The sequence below is a fragment of the Spinacia oleracea genome, chromosome 1 (genome assembly GCF_020520425.1).
Source record: "Spinacia oleracea cultivar Varoflay chromosome 1, BTI_SOV_V1, whole genome shotgun sequence".
NCBI classification, from domain to species: Eukaryota; Viridiplantae; Streptophyta; class Magnoliopsida; order Caryophyllales; family Amaranthaceae; genus Spinacia; species Spinacia oleracea.
Window position 1 is genome coordinate 128890135 of NC_079487.1, and position 20906 is coordinate 128911040.

Genomic DNA, 20906 nt, shown 5'->3' on the forward strand with positions numbered 1-20906 from the left:
CGTAAAATTATAAAATTACTTTTGATTTCATAAATCGTTAAAAATATTTAAAATGTAATAAAACAAATATACGTTAATTATATATTTATTAATAAAACTCGTAAATTCTATTTTAAATATAATTAACTATACATTAAAATATATTAATAAAATTTATAAAATTACGGGGGATTACAGTATTAAACATTCTGAGATAAATTGTGATCATTGTCAATGACGTGAAATGGCCACTCTCAAGTTTAGTCCCTTGACAATTTGTATCTTTAATGGGATGATTTTAAAGTCCTCCTATTCAAATAAATTATAGAACACCACCTTAAATCAAGTTACTAGTTCCATTACTAATCATAATCATCTCTCACAAACAATTTATTTATTGTTGAAGTTGTTGTTTCTAAGCTACAACCGATAAATAATTAGGTTAACCTAAAATATAAGAATATACGAGTTATATTTCGCATCATTTAGATATGCATTTGAAAGCAATTTCATTAAAATATTCGAACGTGATACAATAAAGTTAATGATAATATAATGATAACAAATTTCCATCAAAAAGAGACACGAAATAAGATTGATTAAAGGACTGCCTATAATCATAGGCAACTAATAGTGTCATTATGTAATAACTGAATAACTTCTTGTTGAGTGACTAGTGAGTGTGTGTCGGCATAAACGAATCAGGTGAATCAAACAAGCACTAACTCTCTCGTACTCTTACGAGCTCCAATAAGAACGAATCAGGTGAACCAAACAAACACTAACTCACTCTCTCGTACTCTTACGAGCTCCAATAGGGTTTTATTGATCCACAGAGTCTCGTACTCTTACAAGCTCCAATAAGAACGAATCAGGTGAACCAAACAAGCACTAACTCACTCTCTCGTACTCTTACGAGTTTATTGATCCACTCCGTATTAAAAAATAACACCATTTTTTGCACAAGGGGAAGAAAAACAGTTGAGCAAGCTAAGTCATAGCACATATGACTGTATATAACACATACTAGTTAAGTAGTAAGATAATTGTTCTTCAAGGAATTTCTTGATTGAACTGAAAGAATGGGTCCAATGAAGACCCTCCCCACCCCCCTGACAATCTTCAACAACTTTTATCAAAGCTCAGATAAAAGGGGAAACCCTATAACTATAAATTAAACTAAAACCTAAGTTCAATCAATTTGTTACTAATTCCTTGACAAGAAGAAGCAATGTTGAATTACTGTTTACATACCATTACCATTTACCACCTCCTACATATATATTACTTCCTAGCCTTCTTTGCTGCATGACCCGTCTTGCGTTTATGACGACTGAAATCTGACACAAATCTGAACGTTTGTCCACAGCCCGGTTCATTACAGACGTATGGGCGGGCCCCAGTGTGAACACGAATATGTTCAGTGCGAGCCCATGCCCACTTGAAAGTCATTCGACATCCCTTCCAAGGACACTTCAACGGCCGATCATCCATGTGAACACGCCGATGCTGCACCAGATACTTGTGTGAGAAGAACTTTTTACCACATCCTTTAACCGGGCATATGTTTCGTTTATGCAACGCAAGTTCTTGCTTTGATCCTAAACTCATGCTGCACCCCTCAATGTCACAGGTAAATTCAGATGCCTCCTCTTCTTCAACTTCTTCTTGTTGTTCTTGTTCTTCTTCTTCTTCTTCTTCTTCTTCTTCATCGTACTCATTTGCATCACCAGAATTCAGAGATGCATTCTTCCTTGCTGGACCCTTCATTGCTGGACCTCTTGATACCGGAAGCCTCATCTTCGGACCTTTTCTTGCAGGAATAATATTCTTCGTCAATGGAGCTGCTTTCTTTCCTTTCGGTTTCTGTACTTGCCTCTTCACTGTCGGTTTAATTTCTTTCCTCTCCTGAATAGGCCTCGAAATTCTTTTCCTCAGACGAGTGCTTGGCCCACCAGCCATCTCATCATCATCATCATCAGTGACTGACTCAAATTGTCTATGAACTGGGACCCGCCTCTGAGACGAGCCTGGACTCCTTATATTTCTTCTCTGATGCTCCTCTATTTCAGATTCGTTAGACGGTGAACCTTCAGACTCACTATCCACAATCTCTTTTGGTTGAGATCTAACCATTCTAGTTGATTTCAGCTTTCTATTACAGCTTCTCAATCCATGTTGATGAGATCTATCATCCAATGAATCATCATCAGAATAACTGAGAATGGCCGCAGCACTTCGACGACCTTTTGTTTTCAGAATTTGTTTAGTTCCTAACTTCAAGACTCTACCACTTTTCAAAGATTTTATCTCATCTTGTGAATCCTCTGACATACCATCTAGAATTTCTTCTTCTTCTTGATGTTTTACTCTCTTGATAGACCTACACTGTGTCTTTGATTTTCTGACACTTCTTCTAGTTTCAACCTCTGGTTTATCATCTACTGAATCTTCTGGATCAGTATCTGCAAATTCTGTGGCTTCAAATTTCATTTTCTTGACTTTCGTACTCTCTGGCATTGATCTTCTCTTCTTCCCAACCTTTCGATTCGTGTAGGTGGTTTGAGCTTTATGACTAGTTTCTGATTTTCTCCCGACTTTCTCATCCGATTTCATACAAGCATTGAAATTTCTTTCTTCTTCATCGGGATCTCTATGTAATAACAAAGGATGAACCTGATTTGACATCCAAACTTTACCGCACCATTTACCAGCCATCACCAATTTTTTCTGCCTGCCAAACCCTTTGCCACGAACCTTGGCTTCTTCCGGAGAGGATTTTGATGGAGAAGTGCAGCCAAAAGCATTGTATATGATAGAGTTGTAGGGCATCTGCTTATTGTAGAGAGGTGAACGGCTGAGGATGGCACTATAAAACAGATTGATGCCGAGTTTTACAGCCCAATCCCCATTCTTTGGTGTGGACTCCTCACTTTGCAAGGCCATATGAATTCGCTCCTCATCCTCTTTGGTGGCCATCGAGAAAGCAATATCTTTCCAGCCATAATCCATTTCCAACTCTTCTGCTGCCTTCTTCGCTTCAACTTCAACATTCGGATAGTCTGAAAAATGCAGGACGAATACATTGAGAAGCCGCAAGGATAATGAAATCAAACAAACATATAAATGTGACAAGTGAGATTTGGAGGAAGGGGTTCAAGGCTTTTAGCAGTGGATTTTTCTAGTTCATATACGGCTATGCTACATGTCATATATTGCAGCAACCTCACAGATAAGTGTCTGTTGAGGTGCACAACCTATACAACAAAAACATTTACATTGACTCTCCCATAGGTCATAGTTAAGGCTATGCAAATACGAACTTGTTACATATGCTGCCTCAAAAGTATAATATGTCAAGTCAAACTCAAAACATATACTGACATATTTTACTTCGACTTAACCAAAAATGTGACCAAAAACATACTATAATATTGGAAAAAAACACCAAAAAGTACATACAATTCTGCGTCTATCATTTTAATGAAGGCCCACACAAACTCTGCAGTAAAATATTAATGATCCACACTGCAGGAGCCTCTTCCCGTTTCCCAGTTCTGTCAATAACTACGAAAAGTGTTCGGGCAAGTAATCTGCATGTGTCGCCAATGAGTGCAGATGACAAAGTAGAGGCCCTGGCTCCCTAGAAACCAGAGCCTTTGGGTTCAAAAGGAAAAATCACCTATTTAAGCAAGATGAACTCACACACCCACAACAACAACAACAAAATAGGCCTGCAACTGTCTACTTAATCAAGAGCTGTCGATCAAACAACCTTTCCAAATTAAGCATTGTTGTTTCTACAGTATTATTTAGTAAAATGGTTCAACATCATAAGTTCCATAAAAACGATTAGTTTAAATAACCTCATGCTTAGTAGTCAAAAGTTAAAAACAAGTCAAGCTGCACAATATTGGTTGTCTTCCACCACAATGACCCAGTTTCTGAGGGCCGCTTCCTCAGTTCCTCCTAGTAGTGTGAGGAAGTGGTAGGATGGTCAGGTGCTAGGCCTTTGAGCTAACATGAGCTAGATGTAGTCATGTAATTCCCTCCCTTTAGATACTACTCATACTAGCCCCCAGTAGACTCTGAGATAGATAAGCTAATCGAGAGCAAAGACCATCCTTATTCTAACTAACAACCGTTACAACTCTAAATCTGACAAGGTTCCAGCCTTGGCCAGGGTGAGGGGGTTTCATATGTAACTCATGTAAGGAACCTTACCTCACTAACAATTGCAATATATAGTTCTTAAAAAAAAACTATGATTCAACATATAAAAATCCACACACCTGGATGACAAAGGAGTAAGATATGCACCCCACCGATTGGTCGGAGTTGTTTTTCAACCTCAACAGCATGCTCAAGACAGAAAACATGCATCCTTGAAGAATCTTCATCACATCTATGAGCAAAAGAAAGATTTGGCTTGCCCACTGGGTCAATAGCACAACTGATTTTTGCAGTATCGTGTTCATCGGCGATAGGAGAATAATTTTGCTCGGAAGTCAAGATATCTTCCTCCGTGAATTTGGCAGAGCAGTTGTGAGAATCATATTCATTATCATCTCCATTAACCCTTCTGTGGCCACAGTGTTCATAGAAATCAGACCTTTGGGATGAATCCTCATCCTCACATTCAGATCTCGAAGAAATTTGGCTTGGACCCCTTTCTGCACCACTATCATAGCCTTGCTCAAAAACGGGTGAGGCGGAATCATCTTGGTGAAATCTAGCACCCCATGAACCATCTCCAGACAAATTATCCTCAGAAATAACAGGAGAATTGGGTTGAACATCATCTTCATCGGAGTCTGAAGAATTTCCATATGTCATAGCCAATAGGCCAAGAGCAGATGATTCTCTCTTAGTCTCAGTATGTGAACCAACTTCTACAATCTCAGCAGTATTTGACTTCAACTTTGAGGTGTTACTTATGCTTTGAGCATGGTAATCAGTAGAATGGACAGGGATATCATACGCGCCATCAGGAGGATGCTTTTCCATGGACCCTGCAATTCAAGGAACATCTAAGTCAACATGTTTCCTAGATAAAATAAAAGAATGTACCTCCATGGCATACTCAAGGATCCTCCTCTCTCATTTTCTATACATAGAGACTAGAGGAAGAGACAGACACACAGTTGGAACAGATACAGGTACATATTCACCTCCTATCACCATAAAGAGTAAATCATAATCCCTAACCAGGAAAATATTATACCGCTATGAAAGCAATGAATTATTGAGTCTACTTTAAGCCCTTTAACTGATATGATAACAGGAAACAGAAGGTGGGTCTTATAAATTGAGAGAACTGGAGATGGAAGTCAATAATAGGAATACCATGGTCCATGACTCCACTATTGGCCAAGGAACTAACTTGAATCATAATATTTCATTTGATAATGTTATCTGACCAGAACTAAAACCCATACAAGATAAGGCAGATACTACTTTAAGTTTTACCCAGATTATTCTTATCTGTAAATTGAGGAACTGAACAACCAACAATTTCCTATTTTCCCCTACCTGTAAAGGCTAAACCGGTTACTGTTAGTACTTAGTAAGTTGAGATATACTTGTAAAAAGTAAAATAAGATGTTATTTTGATCAATATCCTAATTTAGATATATTTCATGTATTCTCTTTATGAATGCTTCTTCTGCTATAGTGATAAAGAATTCTAATCACTGACCTACAATAGAGAGAGCAAGCCAGCAACAATTAAGGAAGAAAAAATTGACTAGTGCAAAATTAGACAGAAAACAATGGACATTTATCCTGCCAAAACATATCTACCTGAAAAAGAATTTGGGTCTGAAATATTTGCTTCTCCGTCAATAGGATCCATCCCATGACTCGATACTCCAGAACCAGCGATCCAATCATTAAAGGAGTTACAATCTGCTGACATCAGGTACTGTGCAGCTGATTCAGTAGGTTGAACAATGGCAACACAAGCAAAAGTCCAAATCCCACACTTGACACAAGAAAACAGTCCACGGTCTGAAAATCCATCCCCAGCTGCACCTCCTCCCTTTTCGGTTTCTGAGTGTTGGATCTCATGTGGTGTAGTGGACATACAACCACCAGACTTCGTTTTGACAGAAGAAAAAGCTTTCTGTTTCCTGTCATCTCTAGCTAACATAATGTCATCAGAAGCTTTAATAGCTTCTTCTGAACTATATAAGCTAAAAGGCAACCCAGGTTTTACTTTATACTTGGACCCGACACGCAAATTAGACCAAACAAATATTTCAGAAGAATTGTGAGGGAGGAGTACAACTTCAGATCCTTGTCCAAGAGTGTAAAGAAGCTCATTATTTTGTATTACATCTTGTACAAACATTTGTTTAACCAGCATTTCACCTTCACCCTTCTTCTTATCTTTTAGGCGAGAACTTCGAGGTTCAGCACTGTTCCCAATCGACGCCCTAACATCAATAAAAGGTGGAAATAATCAGACTGAGAACTGCCGAAGATTGTTAAAAATATCTCATGACTAAGAGACAACTTTGTGTGATGAGAACAGAAATATCGGACATGCAGAATGGGAAATGAAAATGAAGACTGTAAACTGTAAACATTCATTGTAATTACCCCATCATTTACATCTATTCATGGAAAGAAGCGCATGGCACTGGCAGCATAGTTGAACAGAAAGTCTATCAAGAGAGAGAACATGCACCTTGAACAAATTGCTAATGCAAGATCATATAGCAACTGGAAATGAGAAACCATTGGTGGATAGTTTATTGAGGCTCTACGAATTGCAGCATCTTTTGCAAACCTCAGCCATTCAGGAGTGGCGATATTAGATGCTTCTCCACAGTTAAACCCTAGCCCACAAAAATTTCAATTTAAATCAACTACACACTCAATGGTGATATGTAGAGCGAAAAACGAACAGGATACAAAAGATAGTTCACCATGACTGAAGCCGGAATGGTAAGCCCTTGGAAACGTGACAACAAACTCCCCTGCATTTTGCACTAACCTGATCAGGAGCAAAAGAAATATACATACAACTAATTATATTCAGGCACTCTCAAAAGCAAAACCTCCAATTTAAGAAATTGTTGGCCTAGCAACTAGACAATTGTAATAGATTTGAAAGTGTTAATCACCTGCAACAGGGCACCCCTGCATTAATAAGCACTTCAGGGGACATCACTGTAGTTTTCTCACCAAGTTGGGCGAAGGTAACTATTGCATAAGAAAAAAACAAATCAGGCCTTTACTTCAACCAAGTAATTCAATTTTCCTTCTCCACCATAAAAGAATCCATAATTGGTGCAAAAGGCGAAAGCAAGACTAACATCTTGCAGGGTAAAAAAAAATTGAGCACAGTTAAACCATCCCCCTCAATAAATAATTAAGCATAAAACTCATCTCTTTCATATAATAAGTAATACCTGAAGAATACACGGTTGCATAACATGGAAGAGAAAAAACATGGATATAGATATTGTTTTTAAAAGAAGACTTGGAGTCCAGAATACTTTCGGCTTAAAACACAGGAATGGAAAATATAATCAACTACCGCCGAAAATAAATTCTACCTATTGGTGCAACTTCAATGGCCTAAATTAGAGTTGATTCTCCTCTGAAACAAATAGTGTACATGTGGAAAAACATACACACCGTGGGTCCACTTTAAATTTATTGTTTCAGTGATAGGCCATCCATGTTTAGTTATAGAAGAACCTTCCAACACAACTTCTGTACAGTTTTCTCAACCAATAGTTACTCAAGGTTGATTCCTGTTATGAGACTTACCTAAAGTAGGGATTTAAAGCAAGACAGAGGAGGCAATATATGTCAGAACAGTTAGAGGATTTTTCTAGCACAGGGCATCTTTCCCACTGCACAATTGGTTACCAACATAATTCCTACATGTCTTTTAGTTGCATTATATCTACCAACTATGGCTAACTAGTAGTAAGGTACATACATCTAGATCTCCCAAGATCTCCATTGGCAAGATCCGTACAAGGTCAATGTTGTAGTTGTTGTCAGGTAGAACATCGCCTGCCTCCTGCATTGACATCCAATCTCATGCATCGGGACCATCAGGTGATAAAAAAAATCTCAATGCAGAACTGCAACTTACTGTGTTTCCCAAAATCATTCAATTACCAACTAATGGCATTGCTAATCATATTGCAAGAAGAAACTCTATCTGGAAGATCTTATAAGGGGGATAATGTCTAGATGTGCACTACACAAGATGTGTCAACAAATATGACCTACTACTGGTGGACTGATGCCTTGAGGCACTATCCTAATTCTGAAGAAATGAAGGCTAGGATTACCACAGATAACCAGAAAAGACCTTAAAATCTGTACATAGAAGTTTGAACACGGATAGTGCCAACTGAAGAACCACACAAGTTACATCAATCATGGCCTCCTACCAGATACTTCTACACACAATGCACATCTCTGCATTAGCAACAACTCCATCAAAATCCTTAATCAAATTTCAAAGTCACCCACGCGGAAACTCTACCATCATATCCTTCCAAATATAGCAACGCCAACGATAAGGTGCAAAACCAGTAAACCCTGAAACAAAATAGTTCTAACAAGCTTGCAAACCCTCTTGCAACAAACATTTTATGATCACCATTCAGCCACTAGTATAAAATTTCAAAACAATTATGTGAAACAAAGACAGAGGAAACAGGGTAGAATACCAAACAAGCTCATGCTCCCATCATCAAAATCCTAGACTAACAACCATGACAATTTTCCAACAAAAGAGATAGCACAAACAATAATAACTCACAGATAAAGATACAAACCCACAATTAACATCATACGAAAAACAGGTGATAAAAAATAAAAATAAAGTCAATCCACTCACCAAGAGGGTTAATCTCTTCACCAAAACCATAAACCCTGATGACCTCTTCGAAAGCCGAGGCAGCGTCCTTAGGAACACCATACCAAGTCTTGCCAGCCCCTAAATGTAAGTAATTCAAGCTATGCAAATCATGATCCTCAACATGCCAAGCAAACCAACTAAACATCATAGCAACATACACCATAGGAGAAGTAACCCCAGGAATCTCTTCCTTCATAAACCTCAACAAAGACCCATTTTCCCTTGCAACTCCCCTCATATTCCAAGCAGTTTCCCCAACATTTGCAGCAGCCCCAGCAACAATCTCCCCTGTTCTCTTCCTCTCTTTCATCGGCATAAAACCCGACCCGGGCATATCATTTGCATACTCCACTGAAAAGGGTCTATCCCCATTTGCCTTCCAGTAAAGGGTCTCAACCTCGAGTGGTGATACCGCCTTCTTAGCACGATTTTTCAAGTAATTCTTCTCAAAAGCTTTTGCCTTTGCTTCAAACTGCTGAAGAGTATAACACTCACCACTCTGCCACACTGACTTCTGAATGGGTCGTTGTTTCCTGGGGCAAAACCCTACTTGCTGCTGCCTAGTAGTAAATGTCGGTTGTGGATTACTAGGGTTTTTCGAGGAATTCAACAAAGATTGATTTAGGTTAGAAATTACTGATTTTTTCGATTGGGGAGGAACAGGAGGGACTATTTTGCAAATACCAAATTTAGAAGCCTCCTTTTCAATCTTAAAAATGTACGCAATTGGATCTTGAAATTCTTGAATTGTAGGGTGGTATTCTGGAGCAACAGGTAGGGTTTTCAGCCATGGAAATACTTCTGGACTTGAATGCTCTGCTGTAACAATTGAAGACGAACCCATTAATTTTTATTTTATTAGAAACTTTTTTGCAAAAAAATGAAATTGATTAATGGGTATCTTCCATTGAAGAGAGAGAAAAAAAAGAAGGTAGTGATCAGATTTGGGAATTGTTCTTCATTTAGAGATTTGATTAGTAGATGGGTTTTTATGAAGTTAGTTTTCCCTAATTTTTGGCTCTGTTTTACGAGTATATTTTAACAGAGGAGAGAGATAGAATGGAGAATGAGGAGAGAGAAAAAAGAAAGGGAAGAAAAAACAGGGGATGGAAATGTAAAGAGTGGATGAGTGAGTGGGAGGTTTTATTCGAGTTGCTTGTGGCCTTGTGGGGGTCAACAAGGAACTTTGTATTTAACACTTTTTAGATTTTATTACATTTCCGAAAGAAAAAAAATCCAACAAAAATAATTCCCATTTTAAATTATATTTGGGTGAGTACAAATTAAATATTTTCCTAAGATAATACTCTGAATTTGTTTAATGATAAATAAATTTTATATTGTGTTTTTTAAGAAAAAATTTTAAAGTCCTTTACATGCATGAGTGATTGATAAATTATTTATTCTTACTCCGTATTAAATTGGATTTCTTTGATATTTTACTCGTGAGATTAAAATATGTTTGATGTTTTTATATAGTTTGTTTGATAATTGGTAGGTGTTCAGTTGACGAAGTACTATTTGGTTTTATAGTAAGGTTTGAGTCATTTTTTAAAAAATAACATAAAGTAGAAACGAATAATGATATACACACTATTGAGCTAGGAATTTAACGTTGGGAAGGGGGCAAGGGGGTGAGGGGGAAAAATGAAGCTAAAAAGAAAGGTAATGGTATAACTGTATAAGGATTCGAACCCTTGACCAAAGAGTCACATGAATTATTAAACTAAAAATAACCATCGTGCAAATAACATTTATTGATGTATTTTAGTATTTTTATTTTACTATATATAAGTTACTTTAAAAAAAATTGTTGGGGGGCGGCTGCCCCTCTGTCTCCGCCTCTGCACGCTAGCTAGTATAGTTGTCATATACTTTCTCTCATTGCTCTATTGGCTTAATGCCTTAATGGCAACTTTTCCTTTCTTAAACCCAATTTTTAGATGACCTGGTAGATGCAGAGTGAACCTATATAAGTTTATATTTATCACTTTAAGAAGAAAAAAAATACATTTATCGAATAAGTTTACATCAATAATAGTTCAAGATTTTTGTTCTGTTGTTAATATCGCACATGGGTTGAGAATCAAATCAAAAAGTTTAGAGTTGATGATTATAACCTAATGCCTAACCTAAATATTTCCCCAAATTTTACTCAGACCCCTAATATATATGACCCCGTATTTCTACAAATAGTTAAACTAAAGCTAACATGATTAAAAAAATTAAACTCTAAAAACTATCAAAATCCAAAACTTGATTAGACTATTAACTTGACTTAAATTCACACAATTGGTCGCTTTTTTTACATGGTTCAAATCAACTAAAACATAGCTATAATTCGCCGAGATGATAGGAATTCAATTCAAACATGTTATTAATGTAACCCTACGACATTGAGCTAGAGGTGATCAAATCTCATAGCAAACCTATTAGCATGTTTTTCGTGTTGGACCAAATCAAGCCAACGAGTTTTGGCCTTGTGGGTGTCAACTAGGGTACTTAATTTGTATTCGATACTTTTTAGATTTCTATTACATTTTCCAAAAAAAAAAAATCCAACAAAATAAAAATCCATTAAAGTATACGAAGTATTTGAGTGAGTAAACATATTATCCTAGGATTATAAAACTCTGAATTTATTTATTGAACTTTTTTATTGATTACAAGTAAAAAAAAATTATTATGTATATTTTAGAACAAATTTTAAACGTTCTTTTTTCATGTTCGTAAAGTGATTGATCAATTATTGCTATTTATTAATTTGGATTTCTTTGATATTTTACTCGTGAAATTAAAGTATGATGTTTTCATATAATTTGTTTGAAAATTGGTAGCCAGGAGTTCATTAACGAAGTGACGAGCATAATTTGATTTTATAGTAAGGTTTGAGTCGATTTTTTAATAACAAAAAGGAATTATGTACATTACACACTAGTGTAGATGTGATATTCCTTCTCTCCTTGTTTTATTGTCTTAATAGCAACTTTTTCTTTCTTAAACCCGATTTTTATTTTTATTTTAAAAAAATAAAAATAAAAAAAACTCAATTTATTAGTGAGTATTCACTATACACATTTACATTTACCACTTTAAAAAAATGTTTACATTTATCATTTTAAATAAGTTTAAATGAATAATGGTTTAAGACTTTTATTCTGTTGTTAATATCGCACATGTAGGACATGGGTTGGAAATGAAATCAAAAAGTTTGGGGTAAGAATGATACCTTGGGGGGAGGGGGGGAATCATGGTAGAGGGAAGTTGGGGAATAAGAGGGGTAAAGGGAATGATTGAAATGGACAAACAAACAACAACAAAGGGAATGACAGGTGTTGATTCCCTTTCCCTTTCCTTAATACTCCCAACCAACCGCCCCCTTAGAATTGAGGATTATAACCTAATGCCTAACCCAAATGCTTTTCCAAATTTTACTCGACCCCTAATATGACCCCATATTTATAGAAAAATTAAATTGAAGCCTGACATAATAATAAAAAAATAAACTCTTGATTAATATTTTTACAACCTATGCCTAGTCAACGGTATCAAAACCCAAAACTCGATTAGACTATTGACTTGACTTAAATTTACACAATTGGTTACTTTTTTTTACATGATTTGAAACAACTAAAATATAACTCTAATCCGCCGGAGATAATAGAAATACAATTCAAAACATATTATTATCGTAAGCTGAAAACATTAAGGCTCTGTTCTCTTCACGTTATTTTCACTTATTTCAGATCTAATAAGATAAGTTAAAATAAGGGCCAATAAATTCAGATAAGATAAGTTCATGGTCAATAAGATAAGATAAGTTCAGGGCCAATAAGATAAGATAAGATAAGGTGAGGTAAATATTACATAAGGTCATTCTATAAGTTTCAATAAGATAAGATAATGGTCAATAAGATAAGACAAAAGCCAATAAGTTCAAATAAGATAATGGTCAATAAGATAATTGAAATCCAGGTGAAGAGAACACTACCTAAGCCGAAGGTGATCAAATCTCAGAGCAAACCAGACTTGCATATTCATGTTGGGCTGAATCGGGCCAACGAACCAGGCCAATTGATCACCAGTTCTACATTGAGCAAACTATATTACTATTACATCAAAAAGTGGATATATTTGCCTCACTCCAACAAAAGTTAACTCATGCTATTAACTAGATTATCAATTCAAGTATTTTACCTCACACAAACATAAAGTACAATACACCCTAAATTGTACGAATAAGATAAATAGGACAAGCATAAACCTAATTGATACTTATTTAAACTTAGTGTACCTAAAATTTATTTGTTAAAGCGAAGAGAACACACCCATACATAAGAAAGCCAAAAGGAAAACGGGATATAGGTGCAAAAAAAGAAGAGTTAAAAGGCATTGCATCAAAAAAATTGGTAAGCAATAGATTATTTTTTTTGTTAAAATTAGAGAGCTATTTGGCCTATTTCACAACACATTCAGTACTAATGCAAACACTGGAGTAGACATCACTTTGGGTTCCATATATGATGGAAAATCTTTGAATCTACTTTCGAGTCAATAGTAGTACGAAGTTGATGGGTAAATCAATTACACATTTGTGGACCAATATGTTAGAAGCACTTCTCAATCTGCATCAAATAAGGAATATGTACTTCGAAAAGTCAATTAGAAGCCTCATTTGGTTTTACATCAGGTGAACTTGGTGCAAGCTCGAGAGACACCGGGCAATGGTCGCTTCCGCAGAAACCTGAAAATACAGTAAACATATAAGTTGGAGTCATAACTTTACACATTTTCTTTTACATCTTCTATCTTGGCAAAAATATCATTTTTGTCTACCCTTCTTTGTTCCTACTCTTGTTTTCTACGGTCTGAGGACGTCTGGTTGCAAAGAGTATAACAAAAGGTGCGGTATGTACCTCCTTCGGACCATCAAACCAAAAATAAGTCCTAAAACCTAGTTGCACGTAACAAAATTTTTATCTTGCTTGTTATCTTTCTAGTAACTTTCTCAAAATGCATTTTTTTTGTAGAAGTTACACATACCTTAAAGAGGGAGTACTAAAGAAAGGAAATATTGATATGAATAAAAGCACCATTTAGGATGAACTTCGAACTATATCAATTTTAGGATTTGAATTCTCCTGATAATCCAAGTAATCAGAGGCACTTACATTTTGAAGACTTTTCCAGGACTACTTTGAGAAATAAAATCCTGGGATTGTTATGAAAATTTGATCTTCAAAGTTGGGATGTTATTTTAAAACTAGGATTGTAAAAGATGTTCAACAGCTTTGATTATTCATGTTAATTTTTCCTGATTAAAATGAGAGTATGGGATATATCGTACCTTCCAACTCAATGCCATGTCCGTGCATTTTGCAGGAGACTATTCGGTCCTTGAGCTTTTCGGACACTAAAAAGTAATCTATCCTCATCCTTTTACCTCGATACCTGCAATGATTCATCGACATCTACTCAAAAGCTATAAAAGCAACAGCCAATCTGTGATGTGTACGACAATATATTGAATGCAACCAGTATTTAAAACCAGTTGAAGCCTTAAAAGACCAGGGTTTCTTACTTTCCAACTGGGTTTCCAGACCATGAGAAGCCACACTCCATGTCCTTCTCCTTGTGTAGAAATCTATATGCATCTATTAGTTTCCCCCTAAAACACGATAAATATGCATCAAAATACAACTTTGATCAAATACATTACCTCAAAACACTGAGAACACATTCTGAGAATCTAGCAGCTAAAAAGTAGCTTGGTTAAAGCATTATACGATGAGATACTGACAGCCAATCTTCAAAACTTATGACATAACAAGTCGAAAACATCAATCACATTATTAGCAAAAGGCAACATTGATTTTGGGCTCTGCCACCTTTACATGGTTCCACAGTCCAATTTGTTCAGTCAAGAGACGTTTAAAATAATCAACAATGGCCACTTCCTAGGATTTTTAAGAGATACATCACCACACAACATCTAGAAAGCACTTGAGAACTACTTTGACAGGTCAAGAATGGAATTTAACCAATTCTACAAATGATATTGCCCAGGAATTTGTCCTATCAAGAAACTGGTTAATGGACCGGGAGTTTAGACTACCAACTTTTTCTGCAAATGATATTGCATATGATTATACGGGAAGACTTCTAAATCTGACAATTCTCTCATTTTCCATTTCGGCACTTCCTCTGACCCTATTTGTTTGCCCCATATTCTATTTTAGTTTGTCCCTTAAAGATTGGCCCCATTTCCTTATGTAGTAGTAGGTCCCCACCATTTACCACACTTGCATACACTCATAGTAGTTAAAAAAAAGACAATGTTATCCCCGTCTCCTTGCAAAAATTTTGGCCCAAGCCTTAATAAAGCACATTTTGCCTATTGGGCAAACAAATAGGATAGAGGGAGTAGTAGGTAATATATAACAGATAACAAGCATAATTCGACATCAAACTCAAAAGATCGATGGATATGAATCCAAACACACAGCTTACTCTCTCAACATAGTACCAAAACGTTTCCTTTCAGACATAGTGAACCCAGGCTGCCCACAATCCTGCCAACAAGCAAGATGAAAACCAAGTTAGCCACACTCGAATGCAGTTGAAGCATTCCAAAAGAAGAATAGAATCTGGTAGTCTAGTCTAGTTATCATCCTTTTGGTACAAGAAAAAAGCGAGGAAGAAACTTAAAGCCATCTGGAACAAGTGTATGTAACTGCAAAATGCCACAGGCACACAGCTGTGTGCTTTAAACCTTAAAAGTGTATGGTCACCTCTTTATTTGGAGGAATATAACCGTTCATTTTCGCTGTAGCAAAGAATTCCGGATGACTTACATCAATGTCTTCATGGCTGCAGAAAATCATGGTAGTCAGTATGAAAAATAAATTTTGTGGGAAAAGTTTCATTGCAATCGCATTGATAAGGTTGGCAGGTGCCTAGTTCTGACACACCCCTCTACCCTTCCATACTGGACGCCTAAAAGGCACTTGAGTAATGGTATGGCATAAAGGTAAGGATATGATTATGAGTTCAGAGACTCCAAAAAGGAGAGAGCACTATGTTTGGCATAGCACGTTTAAATTGCAGGTCTTTCCGAAGTTCCAAATTTATACAATTGACCAGTTGACTACCAATTCCATCAGATCATCACTTTCTGCTAAAACAATTCAACAAAGAAGAAAGCCTCATGCTACAGATATACGCTCTTGAGTATGTGATTAACTTGTTTGATTCCAGGAACCAGGAGTGCCAGAGTGGTTTCTTATAAACTAGCAACAAAATGAAAAGCTAGGACAGAACATTCAAATTGGTTTTCACAAAGATAATTAATAATTCAATACGTAATCTTTCCACAACTATGGTCCAAGTCCCTCAAAGAATAAAAACTTAAGAAGGTTGAAGAAAGGCATATCACATCCATTCATGAAAAGGGATTAATAATGGCTATTTGGTAGGTGGTAATTAAAGGGGGTGATGGGAAGGAATTTGTATGCAAAAATTTAAGGAAATTCCTATGCCAATGTCCATAGTAATGATAGTTCACAAACACTTGAGGGGTAATATTGGGTGGTAGTGGAAATTTATGAAGAAAACATCCGGGATGGAATGGCATTACCATGGACACGTAAGAATGATACTTTCCTTGCCAAATTACACTTAATTCGCTCCTACTACCGCCAATAATTACCACCTATCAAACGGGACGTTAAGTTATTTACCGGTGAAAAGTTAGAGATGACAAAATAAAAAATAAAGATTCCGCTTTTCTTTTCCACAATTACTAATTAGTTAGATATTCCCCTCCCTCCGAAACAGAGGATTGTGTTGGTTGTAAGAGATGTGAATCCGCTTGTCCAACGGATTTTTTAAGCGTTCGGGTTTTATTTATGGCATGAAACAACCCAATAAACAGCTGACTAAGCACGAATATACATGAACTGTTTAGTTAAGCAACTACCTCACATTCAAATCACCACACCAGATAAGTGGTTTATCAGATAACTGCAAGATAAGCTCCAGCATCTTCTTATCCCATTTTCTTCTCCTTATAAATGAGGATTCCTCCTCCTTCCAGCCATTGTTAGGCACATATGTATTTATAAAGCGCAATGACTCAAATTCAGCCAATATCAAGCGACCATCAGGTTCATGCTTCTTCGCTACAGATAACATAAAAGAAACAACATTCTGACATCAATGCATTGGATCCCATCACGATAAGGGCAGAAATATAATCACTGATGAATCTAGTTTACTGAGTTATGAACACCTTTCAAGTTTGAACCATAAGAGTTCCATTACAAAATCAGTTTATCATAGAACATAGATGAGCAAACTAAGCACACCTTTTCAATACAAACTTGCAAAAAGCATACAAGTCTCATATTACAAGATTAGCTGGATAAACATCCCCTGCTATACTATCCGGCAATGTCCACATTAATCACATACTTTGAATAGCATAAGAAATAAGTGCAAAATAAGAATGTCAACCTGCATGCCCAAAGAATTTAGGAAAGGATATAAAGCCCCAAAAGAGAAACTTTCCACGATGCTTTTGTAACTCATTAAAAAAGACCGTCGACTACAAAGGTTTGGGGATGCAAGGTACTCATGCAAATTGAAGTACAGTTGATTACAGTCATTAACAGTCCAACATACCTTGAAATTCAGAATTTTACAACTTCAACAAGAATGAGCTTAAAATATCCCACATAGTGTAAGTCTTAAAAACCTACTAATAAGGGTTAATCTAGTAAGAGTTTTGGGTTCAACATAGAAAATCCAAGTTTAAATTGATCAGAAAAAATTATCATCAGACCATCTTCAACAGAGGATATAATATAATCTCATAGAGATCAGAAAAAATAAGACAGCTAAAGAAGATGCTCTACGAGAGCATGAAATACTACCATGAACAGAGAAAAACAACAAGAAAAAGAAAAAGTCAGCATCAATGCCTATAAGTTAAGCATTTCATGCTCTTTGTAGACACGAATTAAAATCCTCAACCATATTAACCAACCCACTTGTTGAAAATTCTTATCAGAAACTCGCTTAATCACCAAACCAACTCCTCTTAAGGTGAAGCCATGTGAGACCCAAACACTTTTAAGGTGAAGCCATGTGAGCGCAACCCCAAACTGAGCAGACTAAAAATCACCTTTTTCTTTTCAGCCAAATCTACAGACCCATGCATGATGAAATTGACGGCCAAAAAGTCAAAAAATGCATACCAATGAGAAGAAATCTATTGTGCTGACACCATTGTCCGGAAAAAAAAAAGTATAAAAAAGTTGATAGCAGAAACATCATAGAAGGAAATAATAGTATAAGAAAAGACATCGAGGGAAGGCAAAAATCAGGATTTCGAGAAAACCTGCAGGATCCAGAGAAAAGGAGATCTTCTTTGGCTTGAAGCATTTCTTCACAAGCAATGCAGTCCCAGCATACTTGGAATCTGAAAGAGACCACCACACACGATAGTTTCCAAATGGAGCACTTGAGAGGGCACGCATCAACACCTGGATGATTTGTCAAGAGAGCATTGAGAGACTAAGAAAAAGAAAAAAGAAAAACTAACCATCTTCAGTCCCTGATATAGATCATTGTTAAATTGGGTGCGTCAAAATATAATAGCTAAGTTTCACTGGATAGTATACTCTATTGTTTATTCTCAGAACCTAATCCACCAAATGTTAATTAGGTAACACTTAGCAAATTGATAAGGAAAAAGTCTTTAAGATAAGTAAAGTAAAGTAAAGAATTATGTGGAGCCATCGGATAGAGAACAAATTAACCTTTCATTTATTTTTACTGAGGGTTAGTTAACTAACATGTCAGCCATTTAGCCTTACACCAAAAATAACAGCAGCGTTGTCAGTGAGAGCTAAGATGGTTGATGACTTCGCAATAACCAAACTTAACTATCAATAAACACAGTTACATCATTGAACACGTGATTAAGCAGCTGTGAAGGGAAGCTTTTACCTTCTTTTCATCACGTGAAGCATTTGTGTCATCCTTTAGCTCTCCTTGGTTCTTAGATGCGCCCTTGGAACCAGCAGCAGGCATCCTTACTTCCTACCATGAATGAGCTATTTGTAACATTTTCTATGTAAAAGTAATCTAAGCATTTGAATTTGAAGAATACTACAAAACCTTCTTTGCAATTGTGACTTTTCACAGGCGAAGTTGTGTAAGTTTGAACCAACCCCCACCCCCACCCCCACGCCCCCCCCCCCCCCGGAACTCACCGTAGGCAGGACTCGCAGGATCCTCAGGCATTGGGGTAACGTAACTCTAACAAAAGATAAAAATGCAATATCAAATGGCAAAAGAATCGAAGATATTGGTCCCTTAAACCCTATCTAGCTCGATTTTTCTTAAACGTGGCATTCCATCTTTCTATCGGTAAATAAAATATCAAGTCTTTGAGGAACTCAACAAATTATTCAGGGAACAAAAGTGACTCCGAGGGTTTCATCCCTAAAAGTATATCATTGTTCATATTCGAGGAAAAAACATTTTCCCCCCTTTTTTTGGCAATATTACTCATAAGGATACGTTAGATTAGAGTTAAATCAAACTATTGAAATCATCCTTTATATTATTATCATGTGAACAGGAACAACAAATGCGTCGTTTCCACTCCGACTAAAACTTAGAATGCTCTGAATCACCCCTTTGCAACGCAAAATCAAACAAACCAGACCACCAAAGCGTCATTACACAACATAAAATAGCTACTAACATGCAAAAATCTCCCAAAACAAACTAACCAAAAGAAAATCTTAGCAAAATCAAGTAATAGTTCGGAGAATTGCCACTTTGCTGCAACATTGAAAAGACAAAGCATAATGCATTCAACTATATCATCAATTCATCATCGTCATTAACACAAACTAAATCAAAGTTTACCCAAAATTCAGCTGCCCATATTCTAAAAACCCACAAAAGAAAATAATAAAAAACCAATAAACTAAAACATAAAACTTGTCAAATTAATCAAATGTCCAGATAATAAAATGGGAACAAAAAAGACAATGTATTCAATTATATCAGAATTTACCCAAACAAAATCAAAATTAACCCCAAAACTCAGCTGCCCACATACTAAAACCCCACAAAATCAAAACTCGTTAACTAAAAACACAAAATTAAGCAAAATAATCAAACACCCAGATGATGAAGTACGCCATAGATTAAAGAAGAGAAGTTTGAATCACCTGTATAGCGATGATATCGGGATCAAGAGTAGCAACAAGCTTTGAGAATTCAGGCCAATTGTTTTTGGCACGAAGGAGTAAACTGTTAGCATTCCATGTCAAGAACTTTGAAGGCTCTTTTCCATGGCCGTCATCCCCAGATTCTCTCTCATCTTCTTCGTTTTCTGCTTGGGTTGAGAGTGCAGGCTTCTTGGAGGAACCATCTTTCTGTATTGGTTGGAAAAATCGCTTCATTCTCTCTCTTTGAGTTTTTGGTGCTTCCAGTTGCACTGTTGCTAAACTTCACTCAAAATATAAAAATTTTCTTTTTTGCGATTATTTTCCATGGGGCTTGAATTTTTCAATTTTAGGGCAAAATTCTTTTGTCATGCTTGATGATTAGAGTTTAGCAAAGCCTATTGAGCACTAAACTCTATAATTTAAAAGGGTATACGATTTACACCGAATAAAAGTAATGAAATCAACAAGGCGGATATAAGGTTTATATAGCATTTTGTCATTCCACGTCTATATCAAAAATACTACTCTCTCCATTCCTAAATGATCTTCCTATTTGGTGTTCGGAGTGGAAAATAAAAAAATTAAATTTTGTAATGATTGGGTGTAAGAGTAATGATTGGGTGTAAGAGAAAATAATAAATAAATAAATAAAAGTAATAAAGAAATGAAGGAGAGAGAAGATATTTTATAAAAGTAATAAAAAAATCATAAAAGTGGGGTTGGGTGGGTGAATGGGAAATGTGAATGAATTAAATAAGGGATGGTGGGGAAATTTATGGTAAAAA

The 20906-nt window shown here is 36.2% G+C and overlaps 2 protein-coding genes across 3 annotated transcripts; both read right to left on the bottom strand.

Annotated features, from left to right (window-relative positions):
* Window positions 1–960: 960 nt before the first annotated feature.
* LOC110794545 (lysine-specific demethylase JMJ705) lies at window positions 961–10027 on the bottom strand. Of its 2 annotated transcripts, none has more exons than XM_021999523.2 (7): window positions 8852–10027; window positions 7110–7188; window positions 6912–6979; window positions 6671–6821; window positions 5782–6416; window positions 4272–4991; window positions 961–3041 (listed from the first exon to the last, which is right to left on the bottom strand). In XM_021999523.2, exons 1-7 carry the CDS (start codon window positions 9714–9716, stop codon window positions 1264–1266), a joined length of 4296 nt encoding a protein of 1431 aa, XP_021855215.2. In that variant the 5' UTR covers window positions 9717–10027; the 3' UTR covers window positions 961–1263. The 2 variants fall into 2 exon arrangements, with proteins under 2 accessions (XP_021855215.2, XP_056683821.1); XM_056827843.1 differs by lacking the exon at window positions 8852–10027 and adding an exon at window positions 7937–8011.
* A 3222-nt stretch (window positions 10028–13249) lies between these two features.
* LOC110794546 (DNA-(apurinic or apyrimidinic site) endonuclease) lies at window positions 13250–20569 on the bottom strand. Its single transcript, XM_021999525.2, has 9 exons — window positions 20122–20569; window positions 18884–18976; window positions 18273–18417; window positions 16851–17052; window positions 15664–15742; window positions 15383–15444; window positions 14454–14540; window positions 14220–14323; window positions 13250–13616 (listed from the first exon to the last, which is right to left on the bottom strand). The coding sequence occupies exons 1-9, from the start codon at window positions 20353–20355 to the stop codon at window positions 13531–13533; spliced, it is 1092 nt and encodes a 363-aa protein (XP_021855217.1). The 5' UTR covers window positions 20356–20569; the 3' UTR covers window positions 13250–13530.
* Window positions 20570–20906: the final 337 nt, after the last annotated feature.